This window comes from Lucilia cuprina, chromosome 5 (assembly GCF_022045245.1).
Source record: "Lucilia cuprina isolate Lc7/37 chromosome 5, ASM2204524v1, whole genome shotgun sequence".
Classification (NCBI taxonomy): Eukaryota; Metazoa; Arthropoda; class Insecta; order Diptera; family Calliphoridae; genus Lucilia; species Lucilia cuprina.
Window position 1 is genome coordinate 11,257,916 of NC_060953.1, and position 15,056 is coordinate 11,272,971.

General features: G+C 33.0%; 2 protein-coding genes across 2 annotated transcripts; one reads left to right on the top strand and one right to left on the bottom strand.

Moving 5' to 3' along the window:
- Positions 1-83: 83 nt before the first annotated feature.
- Positions 84-7,523, bottom strand: LOC111688467 (deformed epidermal autoregulatory factor 1). The gene is made up of 4 exons (XM_023450978.2): positions 7,093-7,523; positions 5,672-6,335; positions 3,693-4,294; positions 84-1,079 (listed from the first exon to the last, which is right to left on the bottom strand). Exons 1-4 carry the CDS (start codon positions 7,216-7,218, stop codon positions 906-908), a joined length of 1,566 nt encoding a protein of 521 aa, XP_023306746.2. The 5' UTR covers positions 7,219-7,523; the 3' UTR covers positions 84-905.
- Positions 7,524-7,924: 401 nt separating this feature from the next.
- On the top strand, positions 7,925-11,143 carry LOC111688470 (acidic fibroblast growth factor intracellular-binding protein). The gene is made up of 8 exons (XM_023450982.2): positions 7,925-8,101; positions 8,162-8,360; positions 8,426-8,545; positions 10,037-10,144; positions 10,220-10,453; positions 10,514-10,582; positions 10,647-10,832; positions 10,897-11,143. Exons 1-8 carry the CDS (start codon positions 8,017-8,019, stop codon positions 10,973-10,975), a joined length of 1,080 nt encoding a protein of 359 aa, XP_023306750.1. The 5' UTR covers positions 7,925-8,016; the 3' UTR covers positions 10,976-11,143.
- The last annotated feature ends 3,913 nt before the right edge of the window (positions 11,144-15,056 follow it).

Sequence of the window (15,056 nt, forward strand, 5' to 3'; positions counted from 1 at the left end):
TGTTTGTTTTTGTTTTGAAAATGTTTGTAACGGCAGTTATTTTGCATTACGTTCATCATCACATCAATTGTTTTACATAATTAATTAATATTATAATAAGTTTTTGTTGTTTTGTTTTTGTTTTTTTGTTTCGTTTTTATTAATATTATCCATAAAATAATAATAAAATGTTAAAAGTTTAACTATGTGCTTAAATTCTAATGAAAAAAAGATGTATACATAGAGAATATGTATGTATGTAAATTTTATGCAGGGTTTTTTTGTTTTTCCTTATTTTTTTTCTTTGTTTTTTTTTTATTTTAATTTAATTTTTTAGGTTTTTTGTTTTTTGAAATTGAATTTTATTTTTTGCGGTCCGGTTTTTAAGTTGAATATTGTGGTTGGTTGTAGTTGACAATGTTGTTGTTTTTTCTATTACTTTGAAATATTTTATTTAACTTTTACGTTGTAGTAGTGTTGTGTGAGTCTGTGTGTATTGATATTTTATTTATTTTATTTAGCTTTATATGGTTTTTGTTTGTATCTATGTAGTTTATGGTTTTTCCTGTAAAATTTTGAATAAATTTTTGTTTTTGGCCATTCTTCTACTTTTTTTTTCTTGGAAAAAAGCGTAGAATAGTTTTAAACATTAGATGATGAGTTTTTTTTTTATTTTTGTTAATTATTTAAGTTTAAAAAGTTTACGGTTCTGCTGCTGTGGTTGGTTTTTCTTGTTTTTCTTTTTTATTTACGATTAATGCTAATTGTTGATTTTTGTTTTACTCAAACGTATAAAGTTATTTAAAATTTAATTTTTTGTTGTTTTTTTTTTTTTTTTGTTTTACTTTAATGTTTGTTTAATTGTTTATCGGTTGTTGGTTTTTGTTTTTATGTTTAATTAATTTTTATGTACAATTTTAATTCATTTAGGATTGCTCGTCTACTAGGAGCATTATTTGTTGTGTTGCAGCCGGAGCTGGATTTCTTGTACATTCAACTTGATGGGCATTCCAATCCTTTCGTTGACAAAATTCGGAACAATAGGGAGTCTTTCGGCATAATGAGCATTCTGCCAATGCTTCACGATTACAATTAGCGCACTGGAAGTGTAAGAAAAAAAAAACAAATGAATATCTAGTTCAGTTCTAGTTTAGTTCTAGTTCAGTTCTAGTTCAGTTCTAGTTCAGTTCTAGTTCAGTTCTAGTTCAGTTCTAGTTCAGTTCTAGTTCAGTTCTAGTTTAGTTCTAGTTCAGTTCTAGTTTAGTTCTAGTTCAGTTCTAGTTCAGTTCTAGTTCAGTTCTAGTTCAGTTCTAGTTCAGTTCTAGTTCAGTTCTAGTTTAGTTCTAGTTCAGTTCTAGTTCATTTCTAGTTCATTTCTAGTTCAGTTCTAGTTCAGTTCTAGTAATTCTAGTTCAGTTCTCGTTCATTTCTAGTTCAGTTCGAGTTCAGTTCTAGTTCAGTTCTAGTTCAGTTCTAGTTCAGTTCTAGTTCAGTTCTAGTTCAGTTCTAGTTCAGTTCTAGTTCAGTTCTTCTAGTTCAGTTCTAGTTCAGTTCTAGTTCAGTTCTAGTTCAGTTCTAGTTCAGTTCTAGTTCAGTTCTAGTTCAGTTCTAGTTCAGTTCTAGTTCAGTTCTAGTTCAGTTCTAGTTCAGTTCTAGTTCAGTTCTAGTTCAGTTCTAGTTTAGTTCTAGTTCAGTTCTAGTTTAGTTCTAGTTCTAGTTCAGTTCTAGTTCAGTTCTAGTTCAGTTCTAGTTCAGTTCTAGTTCAGTTCTAGTTCAGTTCTAGTTCAGTTCTAGTTCAGTTCTAGTTCAGTTCTAGTTCAGTTCTAGTTCAGTTCTAGTTCAGTTCTATTTCAGTTCTATTTCAGTTCTAGTTTAGTTCTAGTTCAAGTTCAGTTCTAGTTCAGTTCTAGTTTAATTCTAGTTCAGTTCTAGTTCAGTTCTAGTTCAGTTCTAGTTCAGTTCTAGTTCAGTTCTAGTTCAGTTCTAGTTCAGTTCTAGTTCAGTTCTTCTAGTTCAGTTCTAGTTCAGTTCTAGTTCAGTTCCAGTTCAGTTCTAGTTCAGTTCTAGTTCAGTTCTAGTTCAGTTCTAGTTCAGTTCTAGTTCAGTTCTAGTTCAGTTCTAGTTCAGTTCTAGTTCAGTTCTAGTTCAGTTCTAGTTCAGTTTCTAGTTCAGTTCTAGTTCAGTTCTAGTTCAGTTCTAGTTCAGTTCTAGTTCAGTTCTAGTTCAGTTCTAGTTCAGTTCTAGTTCAGTTCTAGTTCAGTTCTAGTTCAGTTCTAGTTCAGTTCTAGTTCAGTTCTAGTTCAGTTCTAGTTCAGTTCTAGTTCAGTTCTAGTTCAGTTCTAGTTCAGTTCTAGTTCAGTTCTAGTTCAGTTCTAGTTCAGTTCTAGTTCAGTTCTAGTTCAGTTCTAGTTCAGTTCTAGTTCAGTTCTAGTTCAGTTCTAGTTCAGTTCTAGTTCAGTTCTAGTTCAGTTCTAGTTCAGTTCTAGTTCAGTTCTAGTTCAGTTCTAGTTCAGTTCTAGTTCAGTTCTAGTTCAGTTCTAGTTCAGTTCTAGTTCAGTTCTAGTTCAGTTCTAGTTCAGTTCTAGTTCAGTTCTAGTTTAGTTCTAGTTCAGTTCTAGTTCAGTTCTAGTTCAGTTCTAGTTCAGTTCTAGTTCAGTTCTAGTTCAGTTCTAGTTCAGTTCTAGTTCAGTTCTAGTTCAGTTCTAGTTCAGTTCTATTTCAGTTCTAGTTCAGTTCTAGTTTCAGTTTAGTTCTAGTTCTAGTTCAGTTCTAGTTAATTCTAGTTCAGTTCTAGTTCAGTTCTAGTTCAGTTCTAGTTCAGTTCTAGTTCAGTTCTAGTTCAGTTCTAGTTCAGTTCTAGTTCAGTTCTAGTTCAGTTCTAGTTCAGTTCTAGTTCAGTTCTCTAGTTCAGTTCTAGTTCAGTTCTAGTTCAGTTCTAGTTCAGTTCTAGTTCAGTTCTAGTTCAGTTCTAGTTCAGTTCTAGTTCAGTTTCTAGTTCAGTTCTAGTTCAGTTCTAGTTCAGTTCTAGTTCAGTTTCTAGTTTAGTTCTAGTTCAGTTCTAGTTCATTTCTAGTTCATTTCTAGTTCAGTTCTAGTTCAGTTCTAGTAATTCTAGTTCAGTTCTAGTTGTTTTTTCATTTCTAGTTCAGTTCTAGTTCAGTTCTAGTTCAGTTCTAGTTCAGTTCTAGTTCAGTTCTAGTTCAGTTCTAGTTCAGTTCTAGTTCAGTTCTAGTTCAGTTCTAGTTCAGTTCTAGTTCAGTTCTAGTTCAGTTCTAGTTCAGTTCTAGTTCAGTTCTAGTTCAGTTCTAGTTCAGTTCTAGTTCAGTTCTAGTTCAGTTCTAGTTCAGTTCTAGTTCAGTTCTAGTTCAGTTCTAGTTCAGTTCTAGTTCAGTTCTAGTTCAGTTCTAGTTCAGTTCTTTTCTAGTTCAGTTCTAGTTCAGTTCTAGTTCAGTTCTAGTTCAGTTCTAGTTCAGTTCTAGTTCAGTTCTAGTTCAGTTCTAGTTCAGTTCTAGTTCAGTTCTAGTTCAGTTCTAGTTCAGTTCTAGTTCAGTTCTAGTTCAGTTCTAGTTCAGTTCTAGTTCAGTTCTAGTTCAGTTCTAGTTCTGTTCTAGTTCTGTTCTAGTTCAGTTCTAGTTCAGTTCTAGTTCAGTTCTACAGTTCAGTACAGTTCTAGTTTAGTTTTAGTTCTTTCCAAGTAAAATTTCACTTCTCACCTTCTTAGCTGATATAACTTCGTTGCCATGTAATGCACCCGCTATATTCGGATCATCAATGTCTGTGTGTACTTGTACGCGCATTGCTGCCACCGCAGCATCGCGTTCCTTCTGTAATATTTCGATTTTACGATCATATGTATTCTTTAAATCGGTTAGAATACGCTTAAAATCATTAGTGGCTTTGACCATTGTGCAATAAACATTCTCGAGTGTTTTCATTGTCTGACTATTGTCTAGCAATGCAATTGGCCCCGGATCATTTATATTCACTACATATGTTTCTCTATCGTATGCATTACAGATTTGTGTTTGATCTACGAGCTCGGTTGATGTGTCGAGGCTGTCGTTAAGTGTTGGCCACGGTTCATCCTTGGAGGTAATGTTATCTTCCGTTAAAAACATATTATTATCATCGACCACCGTTGTGGTGTGTTGTGGTGGTTCAGTGTTATTCATAATATTGTTGTTATTATTATTGTTATTATTATTATTATTGTTAGTATTACGTTTACGTTTTGGACCACCAGTTTCACCATCATTATCTGTTTGATTTCGCTTTCGACGTTTGTATGGTGTAAATAGACGTACGGGTCCCGATGCTGGCGAAGCGAAGGAGGAGGTTGTGACGGAAGAAAAAAATTAACAGATTAGATTGTGCTTTAATTACGAATTGAAACAATATTATAAAAATTCTGCAAAAGAAGAAACAAATCTGGTTTAATTCATTAAAAACCTATTTATCAGCGGAAATTGGACTTTGATACTTTGTAAAATTTGTTTTGTTGTATATTTTTTGTTAATTTAAACATTCTCATCATTAGTTAAGGTTTTTGAAAAAACTTTTGAAAATACTAATTGAAAAACCTACAACAGTTCCAGCCTTGCAAATCTGAAAATTTTGCTAAGTCCCAACAAACGTCTAGAATGCAATCGCAGAAAGTTTATCTTAGTATCCACTAATCCCACTTCAACAAAAACATCTTTTTGACTTCTGGATCAACTTGACCGATCAATCTTGCTCAGCTCATTTGTTAAGGCTCTAAGAACAAGAATGGCTTGGGAGGTGGTTTCTAAATTGTCTTCAGATTTCTAAATTGATTCAAAGCTATAAGTAGATGACTAAAGCCGGTCGGTTTTTCAATGTTTCGGAAGCTTTCTTATTGTATTGCAATGGGTTTAGGTTCAGTTCTAGGGTTAGTTCAGCTCTAGTTCATTTCTAGTTCAGTTCTAGTTCATTTCAAGTTCAGTTCTAGTTCATTTCTAGTTCATTTCTAGTTCAGTTCTAGTTCAGTTCTAGTTCAGTTCTAGTTCAGTTCTAGTTCAGTTCTAGTTCAGTTCTAGTTCACTTCTAGTTCAGTTCTACTTCAGTTCTACTTCAGTTCTAGTTCAGTTCTACTTCAGTTCTAGTTCAGTTCTAGTTCAGTTTTAGTTCAGTTCTAGTTCAATTCTAGTTTAGTTCTAGTTTGGTTCTAGTTTAGTTCTAGTTCATTCTAAGATCTATCACTGTATTATATTGGTTCAGTTTAATCGTACGTATGTTTTGCTTGCTTTAATAAGAATAGTAATGCTACAGTGTATTAGTTCCATTCTGATTCTAAAGAGACTGCAACGGACATTCTATCTTTCCCTTAAGTACATTTTTGTTTATAAAAAAGCTAAAAGTTCAATACTATTGATTTTTAACAGAATTTTTACTATTTGAAAAAAGTGGACGGAGAAATTCTTATTTGATTCTTTAACAAAAGTCGCTAGCTCAATGCTATAGCTGACAATATTTGTCTTGTTTTTATTTGAAAAATATAATAGGGATTTCCCGCAATTCTGTATTTAACAGATAACTAGAAAAATCTTATAATTTTTTTTCATACGGAAACGATTTACACTAAAACTCGTTAAACTGACAAGTACTATAGCACAGCTGAAACTTGAAACTTCCTGCATCCATTTAAATATGCCTAAACGTTTCAAGAACTTACCCGCTTCATCATCACAACAAACGGTACAACTGCAATTGGTGGCATGCGGTGTAAGGGTGCCCTCATCTATAAGTGACTGCAACGATTTGCCCCCGTATTTAATGGAACGTTTCCAATCCTTACTCGAGCCACGACCACAGGTCTGCTCAAATTCACTAGGCGTCAGCCATTTGTCTTTGTACTTAACACAGCGACCACGACCACCCGAACCCAACTTACTACGATATAGCTCAGCACTGGTCGTCTTACAGCGTATGGGAAATATTTCCATGTGAGCTGTTTCCGACCAACTGACACCCGATGCTGAACCGCAACCGGAGCCATGCATCATTTGATCACCGGTGACGGTGCTGTCATGACTGTTATTGCTGCCGGAGCCATCGTGATTCATGCCAACCGCATCATTTTGCTGTTGCTGTTGTATGACAATCGTTTTGAGGTCACCACCAACACTGCCCACAACCGCACCGCTGGATATATAACCATTGTTATCGACGCACAGCATCTGTTTGAAATGCGGTAAATGATCGGGTGAGATGACATTGAAAGCGGTGCCAGCAATCATGGAACCTATGGGCAGGGAAACGGGTACGGAAACAACATTGCCACCGCTGCCACCACTATTTTCATTTGATGATGTTACCATATGCACTTTGGTTTCCAGCTAAAAACGGGTTTCGCGTTAACAGCAACAGCAGCAACAGGATAACAAGTTGTCCAGGAAGAAGGTTTTATTTAATATATTGCAACACGCACAATTTTCCACAGTAGCAGCAGCAGCACCAATTGAAAAAAATGTTTTTCAGTATTTATTTTTTATTTTTTTCGTTTCGTCGTCAATGGCGCAGAGTAGAAGAAGAAATGTTGAAAAAAAACGTACAAAATATGAGAAAAAATAACAACAAATAAGAGAAATTGCAAAATCAAAACAAAAGCAATTAGAAGTAGGAAAAAAGCACACAAATATTAATTAATAGAGAAATTTTGGAAATCATATAAAAAAACACACAACATACAAAAAATATGTACACAATATTTTGTGTACTACACACACGCACACGATAGGATGTTGGTTGATTGGTTTGGAAGATGTTGGTTTAGGACACTACCATTACTTTGCCTGTAGGCTCTGCTGGTTATAACCACCATAAAACCCTTTAAACCAGGGGCTGGCAGGGAAATTAAGGTCTTTTGCTTTGATGGCGCAGTGGCGCATTTTCACACAAACAAAAAGTAAAGAAAAACACTGCTTTTTAACACAAATAACAAGAGCTTCAATACACAATATCTATAAATTGTTGCCAAAATATTTGCATTTTCTTCCTTTATAGAGTTTGTGTGTCACACGAAATTTTCCCACTTAAATTCTTGAGTTTTGATTTTTTGTCTATTTATTTATTATTTTTCTCTACATTACGCACCTGATGGCCGGAACTTTCAAGTATGACTTCTTCCTTAACAACGTCACGCGCTTCATCACTGAGAACAGCCATTTCTTTGACATCACGTATTCTACTTAGATGCATTTCAGTGGAGTCCTGTTCCATAGCTTATTTTGGAGTTTTGACACTGTCTGCTTTGCTCTGCTTTTTCTTTGCTCTTAACACACACACAAAATCACACAATTTTTCTAATTTGCCGTGTTATAAAAAATAAAGGCAATTGTATATTTTAGGCGGTTTTCCAACTAAGTTTTCTCTAAACTATTTCAATTCAGCACTTAATAACTAATTTGCAAATTGTGTTTTTCAATAGTTTAATTCTCAATATTTTCTTTAAACAAATAAATCACATTTTGCTTATAAATATATATTTTTTTTTGTAGAAAAAATATTAACTGGAGATGTATGACATTTGTGATAACAAACTTTCAATTAACACATTAAAAGTTCTGTTCGTTAAGTAAGAAATGTCAAAAAAATAGACAGCAAGAAGAAAAAAAGCTTTTTTTCTTATTACATACAAGCAGGGATGTATTTATTAAGATGTAAGCAATTCTTAGTGAGTGCCACTAAAACAGGGTTATCAAAATCAAAATATTATTTAATAAATTGCTTTTTTTCCTTTGCAGCGGTGCAAAGTCTTGTAAAATTCTGTGGTATTATGTTTATATATCCTAATTACTGGTCAGCTAATTTGCTATATATTACATTACACAGTAGAAATATATGGATTAAGTTTATAACAGCTAAAAATTTAGTCGGTCGCTTTTGAAACGCCGCCGTAAATTTTAGTTACTAACGCCTTCATTGTTTTTATTTGTCGGCGCAGATTTCTGATTGGAATACAATTTGAGTAAAAAGAAGATAAAATTTAGAATAATTAAAGGATTTTTTCTAATAAAAATGTTGGCTGATGTTGATGTTTTCATCACCAACTATACCATAGTAGATCCGGAAATCTATCAACTATGGATAGAGGGTTTTTCTTGTAAGTTATTTAATGAAATCTTCTTTAACATAAATTCTTGAAGGGTCAATTTATTTCCAGCTACCGAGGCTGTTTGTTATCTGAAACAAAAGGGGTTTGCCCATTCCATGGGCGTACATTTAGACTTAATAACATCAGATGTTTTAGATCATTATCGCACTTATTCGCTAATAGAACGCCTGTTGCATGCTCCCAATAAATTGCTGGAACAATCATGTTTCCAATTGGAACCGGAGACTAGGGATCTTATTATAGAAAAGTACTTGTTGTTATACCTATGGTGGGAAAAGTGATAAATTTTTTTTAATTTCCTTGTTTTTTCAGATACTACTCCATAGATGATTGTGTGGCTCGTGAAATTTTGGGCAAAAAATTGTCTTCACGTTATCGCAAGGATTTGGATGAAGTGGCTGAAAAGACTGGAGTTAAATTGAAATCATGCAGGTATTATAATAAAAATAACAGTTTTGAATTAATTGTTTATATTGCAGAAGAGAAGGCTCATAACAAATTGATAATGAACTCGAAAATAGCTCTGCAGCGTGACTTATGTGAAATGATCCTTAAAATCTACCAATGTTTGAGGGTTTGATGATGAGCACATACTTACAACTATTCCTTCCATTGTGGCAACGAACTTGAAAATATCTCTGCTGAAAAAATCTCATGCGAAATTATCCTTAAAAACCACCAATGTTTGAGGTTTAGATGATGAGCACATACTAAGAACTCTATCTTCCTTGGTGGCAATTAACTCGAAAACATCTCCAACGTTTGAGGAGTTCATGATGGGCACATACTAAGAACTATCTCCTCTATGGTAACTCCATACTAAGAACTATTCCTTCCATTGTGGTAACGAACTTGAAAATATCTCTGCAAAGTGACAAATATCATGCGAAATGATCCTTAAAATCCACCAATGTTTGAGGGTTTGATGATGAGCATATACTAAGAACTATCTCCTCCATGGTGACAATAAACTCGAAAACATCTCAAACGTTTGAGAAGTTGATAATGAGCACATACTAAGAACTATCTCCTCCATGGTGACAATGAACTCAAAAACATCTCTGCAATAAAACTAATATCACGTGAAGTGTTCCTTGAAAACCACCAACGTTTGCACTTAGATTGTGAGATGTTGATGATAAGCACATAGTTACTAAAAACTATCCTTTCCATGGTGACAACATGACTAATAACATGTAAAATGATCCTTAAAATCCACCAACGTTTGCATGTATATTATGAAAATATCTCCAACGTTTGAGAAGTTGATGATGAGCACATACTAAGAACTATCTCTTTCATGGTGACAATGAACTCAAAATCATCTCTGCAATATGACTAAGATCACGAGAAATGTTCCTTGAAAACCACCAACGTTTGTACTTATATTGTGAGGGGTTGATGATAAGCACATACTAAGAACTATCCTTTCCATGGTGGCAACTTGACTAATATCATGTAAAATGATCCTTAAAATCCATCAACGTTTGCACAGGTTGATGATAAGCCGTAGCCCCCTGTAGGTTAGTGTTCAAGTCTGGTAGACCGTAGGTGGTGGGTTCAATTCCCACCAGTGGTTAAGGGGCGCACAACAGGCTCGATAGAGGTTTAGGTGTATTTCTTCGCATTTGATGTGTATACATCCTCCTTTCAAACTAACTGATTAATGTCCCGAGTCATACTCGTCCAAAGATTGTTAACCCAGCGACAGGTGTATCAACCGGAAGTTTTTTGCCTAGAACTATCGGTCACAGTCGAACTGTTACAACAACTTTAACGAAGGGATCTTGAATAAGTCATTGTCGATCTATTCTTCGACAGTTTTTAAAAAGTTTTTATAAAATTTAATCTTTTTTTCCAAAGCAGCAGTAAATTATGGCACTTTCCGAGAACTAAGAAAAATCTCTTTAATTTCCTTTACAGACGACAATTCGATAACGTTAAACGTATATTTAAAGCGGTAGAAGAGCTGCCCGGCAATATAACACAAAATATTAAACAACTATTTAATATACGCGATGAATTAGCCAAGTAATCTTACTTCATTTATACTCTAGACTTGTTAATATATAATTTCTATTTAAATTTTTCCCTCCCAAACCTAAGAAAATATGCCTCCATTGTGTTTTTGGCCTGTTTACGTTTTGAAACTTCTAAGAAAAAGTTGCAGTATTTAACCTTTAACGATTTGTTTGCCTGCTCACAGGCTGTCATGATCTATTGGACGTATACGTATCAGCATACTGGACCGGAATACTATGACACTGAAATGGATAAAGAATTTCTATTGGACTTAAGAGAACTGAGATGTTTATTGGACAAAGAGAAGGAAATTAAACAGTAGGTTGAGAACAAAAAGAAAATCTCGATAATTATAATGAATTCGTTACTTTTAAACAGTTTAGTTTGCTTGCGTTTAAAGCCAGTTCTATTGGAAAGATCTTTTCATGAGTTAGACTCCAATTTTCGGTAATTTCTTTCAAACAATTTCTATGTTTCTCATGATTTATTAATAAACTTTCTAAAAATTCAGTTCCTATTGGCGTTCTTTGATTAGTATTGCTTGTAATTTACATCGTACACGTGAATTGCGTGATTTATTTGTTGATCTTTGTGAGAAATTAATCGAACCCTGGCGCCAGAATATATGGGCTCGTGATCATGTCAATAAGTTTTTAGCTGCCACCACACAAAGTGTTTTAGATTTGGAAATATCCAGGTAAATATTTCTATATATTTACTTACAAAAATACAAAACCACAAAACTTTTACCAATTTTTCAGAGATCAAGAAACACGCTGCTTATGGGATCGTTATATGCAAGTTATCAGTATATGTTTAGATAAAATGTATCATGTTTAATTTTTTGTAATTGTATTTATTTTTATGATATTTTTAAGATGCCAATTTATTTAATATGTTCTATTGCGTTTTATTTATTTACTAGAGGACTTTCTGCAATATAATTGGAAAAAAGTTAAAGTCGCATAAGAGTTTTGTTTAATAAATAAAAAAAATATTTAAAAATGATAATTTTTTTTAATTTATATCTAGTTTATACCGTATCGTTTAATATATAATCTTGTCGAGTTTCAAATCTATAGTCAAAAGTATTATTTATATTACAGTCTACAGTGCAGTCTAGGGTCTAGGTAATAGTCTAGTCTTGTCTAAAGTCGAGTCTTTGTATAATCTAGCCTATTGACTATTATATATTCTAGTCTATTGCCTTGTCGATAGTCTTGTTTATAGTCCAGTCTTTAGTAGTCCCCAATCTAGTCTATAGACTAGTTATTAATCTAGTCTATAGTTAAGTCAATAGTCTAGTCTATGGTCTAGTCTATAGTTTTGTCTATAGACTAGCCTTTAGTATAATCTACAGTTTAGTCTATAAAATAGTCTATAGTTTAGTCTGTTGCCTAGGCTAGTCTACAATTTAGGCTATACTCTTGACTTTTATAGTCTAATCTATAATCTAGTCAATAGTTTAGTTTAAAGTCTTTTTTATAGTCTAGTCCATAGTTTAGTATTTAGTGTAGTATATAGTCTACAGTCTAGTCTATAGTTTTGTCTATATTCTAGTCTATAGTTCAGTCCAGTCTAGAGTCTATACTCCACTATATAGTCTAGTATGTCTACGGTTTATTTTAGTCTATAGTCTACTCTGTGTTCTTGTCTATAGTTAAGGCTATAGTCTAGTTTACAGTCTAATCTTGTCTGCAGTCTAGTCTAGAGTCCAGTCTATAATTTCGACTATAGTTTAGTCTGTAGTTTAGTCTATAGACAATTCTACAATCTAGTTTAGCCTGTGGTCTAGTCATTAGTCTAGTCTATAGTTAAGGCTACAGTCTAGTCTATAATCTAGCCCATGATCTAGTGTAGTCTATAGTTTAGTCTGCAGTTTAGTCTATGGTCTCGTCTATAGTTTAATCTATAATCTAGTCTATAGTTTATTCTTTAGTCTACTAAATAGACTCGCCAAGAGTCTAATCTATAGTCTAGTTTATAATCTAGTCTAAAGTCTAGTCTATAGCCTAGTCTATAATCTAACTAGTCTGGTCTAGTCTATAATCTAGCCTATAATCTAGTGTAGTCTATAGTTGAGTCTATAGTCTAGTCTATGATTTTGTCTATAGTTTAATCTAGTCTATAGTTTATTTTATAGAGTGGACTATTGTCTAGTATATAGTCAAGTATATAGTCCAGTCTACAGTCTAGGCTATAGACTAGTCTAGTCTACAGTCTAGTATATAGTTAAATGTATAGTCGAGTGTATAGTCTAGTCTATAGTCTAGTATATAGGCTAGACTATAGTCTAGTTTATAGTCTAGGCAATAGTCTAGTCTATAGTCTAGTCTATAGTCTGGTCTATAGTCTAGTCTATAGTCTAGTCTTCGGTCTAGTATATAGTCTAGGTAATAGTATAGTCTATAGTCTAGTCTATAGTCTGGTCTATAGTCTAGTCTATAGTCTAGTCTACAGTCTAGTATAGTCAATAGTTTAGTCTATAGTCTAATCTATAGTCTAGTCTACAGTCTAGTCTATAGTCTCATCTAGTCTAGTCAATAGCCTAGTCTATAGTCTAGTCTATAGTCTGGTCTATATTCCAGTTTATAGTCTAGTTAGTTTCGTTCAAAGTCTAGTCTATATCAAATCTATTGTTTACTATATAGTCCAGTCAAGTCTACAGGTTAGTTAATAGTCTAGTTTATTGTCTAAACTGTAGTCTAGTCTATAGTCCATTCTATAGATTATTCTATAGTCTAGCCTTTAGTCTATTCTAGGCTAGTTTATAGTCTAATATGTTGTATAGTTTAGTCTATAGTCTATTACATAGTCTACGCAATAGTCTAGTCTACAGTCTAGGCAATAGTCTAGTCTACAGTCTAGTATATAGTCGAGTCTACAGTCTAGTCTATAGTCTAGTCTATACTCTAGTCTATAGTCTAGTCTATACTCTAGTCTATAGTAAAGTCTATAGTCTAGTCTATAGTCTAATCTATAGTCTAGTCTATAGTCTAGTCTATAGTCTAGTCTATAGTCTAGTCTAAAGTCTAGTCTATAGTCTAGTCTATAGTCTAGTCTATAGTCTAGTCTATAGTCTAGTCTATAGTCTAGTCTAATAGTATAGTCTATAGACTAGTCTAAAGTCTAGTCTAAAGTCTAGTCTAAAGTCTAGTCTAAATTCTAGTATATAGTCTAGTCTATAGTCAAGTCTTCTTTAGAATATAGTCTAGTCGAACACGTAGTCTATATTCTAATATATAGTTTAAACTAAAATCTAGTTTCTGGTAGCATTATCAATTCTAAGATAGTACTAAAACAAGTACTAAATACATCATTATTAAATTGCAATCCCATAGATACTCCTCTCATTAAACTATTGCATCTATGCAAAATTCTCAATATAAACAAAAAATACTAACACAGAAATTTGCGCTCACATACTTGCACAATAAACAAAACTTGCATGAAAAAAAGTTCAAAGCTTTTCTTTACACTAACGAAACATTAATAACAACACGTAACTGTCAATTAAGAAAATAGAATAAAAATAGAAAATGCAAAAACTTGCATTGCAAAATAAACGAAAAATTAGACATAAAGAAAAACGCAAAACATAAGAGCAACAACTTGTCAAAAGTTTATTATTATTTATTTCCAAACCTACTCACTACCCACAAGTATCTACAAGAACGCCACGCAAAAACAAATAAAAAAATTTCCACTAGAAAATACCCTTTTTTGGTGACAAGAGAAAGATAAATCTATCCATACTCGTATTGAATGCGTATCTATGGAATTTAGGTAAGTTTTGTACTCGTATCTGTCAGTTACAGATTGATTGATTGATTTCAGAGAGTAAATAGGTAGATGCTGTAATAATAAATCAAAGACAAGAAAATGGGGAGGATTTTCCACACAAACTGCATATTTATCCATTCATCTTTAAAAGCAACCACTGAAAAATTTTATTTGTGTTACAAATCCAACAACATACGGACGACTGTTGTACAAGAAATTTTCATTTTAGAGAAAAATTGTTTAATTAATCTAATAATTTGATTTGAATACTTAATTTAGTTAAATTGTTTTAAATTTGAAACAAAATAATGTATCTATTTCATTCGTCTAGTGAAACATTGGAAGAATTGGACGATGAGACTTATGATGAGGAAAAAATGGCCAGAACATCAGATGAGAATCGAAAGTAAGTGGAAATTATAATATTAATTAATATTAAGGAATTAATTTAATAAATGGAATGTTTAAGAGGTTATTTACCTCAATGACCTCTAGCCTAGATGTTTATAGGTTTGTGTTGCTGTTTACTTTAAGGAAATTAACTGATAACATATTCCATATGTTGCTAGTATTTTAAGTGACAACTAAAGGTTAAGATATATATAGTCCACCAAATGTATCTATTAAAATGAGATAATAAAACTGCCTGTTGAAATTCATGCACAATGGGTTGAAAGCAGAAAATAAGAGGATATATAGAAAGAAACTCGCTAATGTACACAATAGACTAGTCTCAACACTAGACTGTAGACTAGATTATAATCTAGATTATAAACTAGACTATAAACTAGATTATAGACTAGACTATAGATTAGACTATAGGCTAGACTAAGGACTAGACTATAGACTAGACTAAGGACTAGACTATGGAGTGGACTATAGACTGAACTATAGAATACAGTGTAGACTGGACTATAGACCAGACTATAGAGTAGACTATAGGCAAGACCATCGACTAGACTATAGTCTAGACTATAGACTAGGCTATAGAATAGACTATAGACTAGACTATAGACTAGACTATAGACTTGACTATAGACTTGACTATAGACTAGACTATAGACTAGACTATAGACTAGACTATATACTAGACTATAGACTAGACTATAGACTAGACTATAGACTAGACTATAGACTA

Coding starts and splice junctions, on each gene's coding strand:
- LOC111688467 (XM_023450978.2), bottom strand. CDS start 7,218: ATGGAACAGGACTCCACTGAAATGCATCTAAGTAGAATACGTGATGTC. Junction 4,295..5,671: donor TTGTTGTGATGATGAAGCGG/GTAAGTTCTTGA, acceptor TCGCTTCGCCAG/CATCGGGACCCGTACGTCTA. Junction 1,080..3,692: donor AAGTTATATCAGCTAAGAAG/GTGAGAAGTGAA, acceptor TTACACTTCCAG/TGCGCTAATTGTAATCGTGA.
- LOC111688470 (XM_023450982.2), top strand. CDS start 8,017: ATGTTGGCTGATGTTGATGTTTTCATCACCAACTATACCATAGTAGAT. Junction 10,454..10,513: donor AAAGAGAAGGAAATTAAACA/GTAGGTTGAGAA, acceptor ACTTTTAAACAG/TTTAGTTTGCTTGCGTTTAA. Junction 10,833..10,896: donor TTAGATTTGGAAATATCCAG/GTAAATATTTCT, acceptor CCAATTTTTCAG/AGATCAAGAAACACGCTGCT.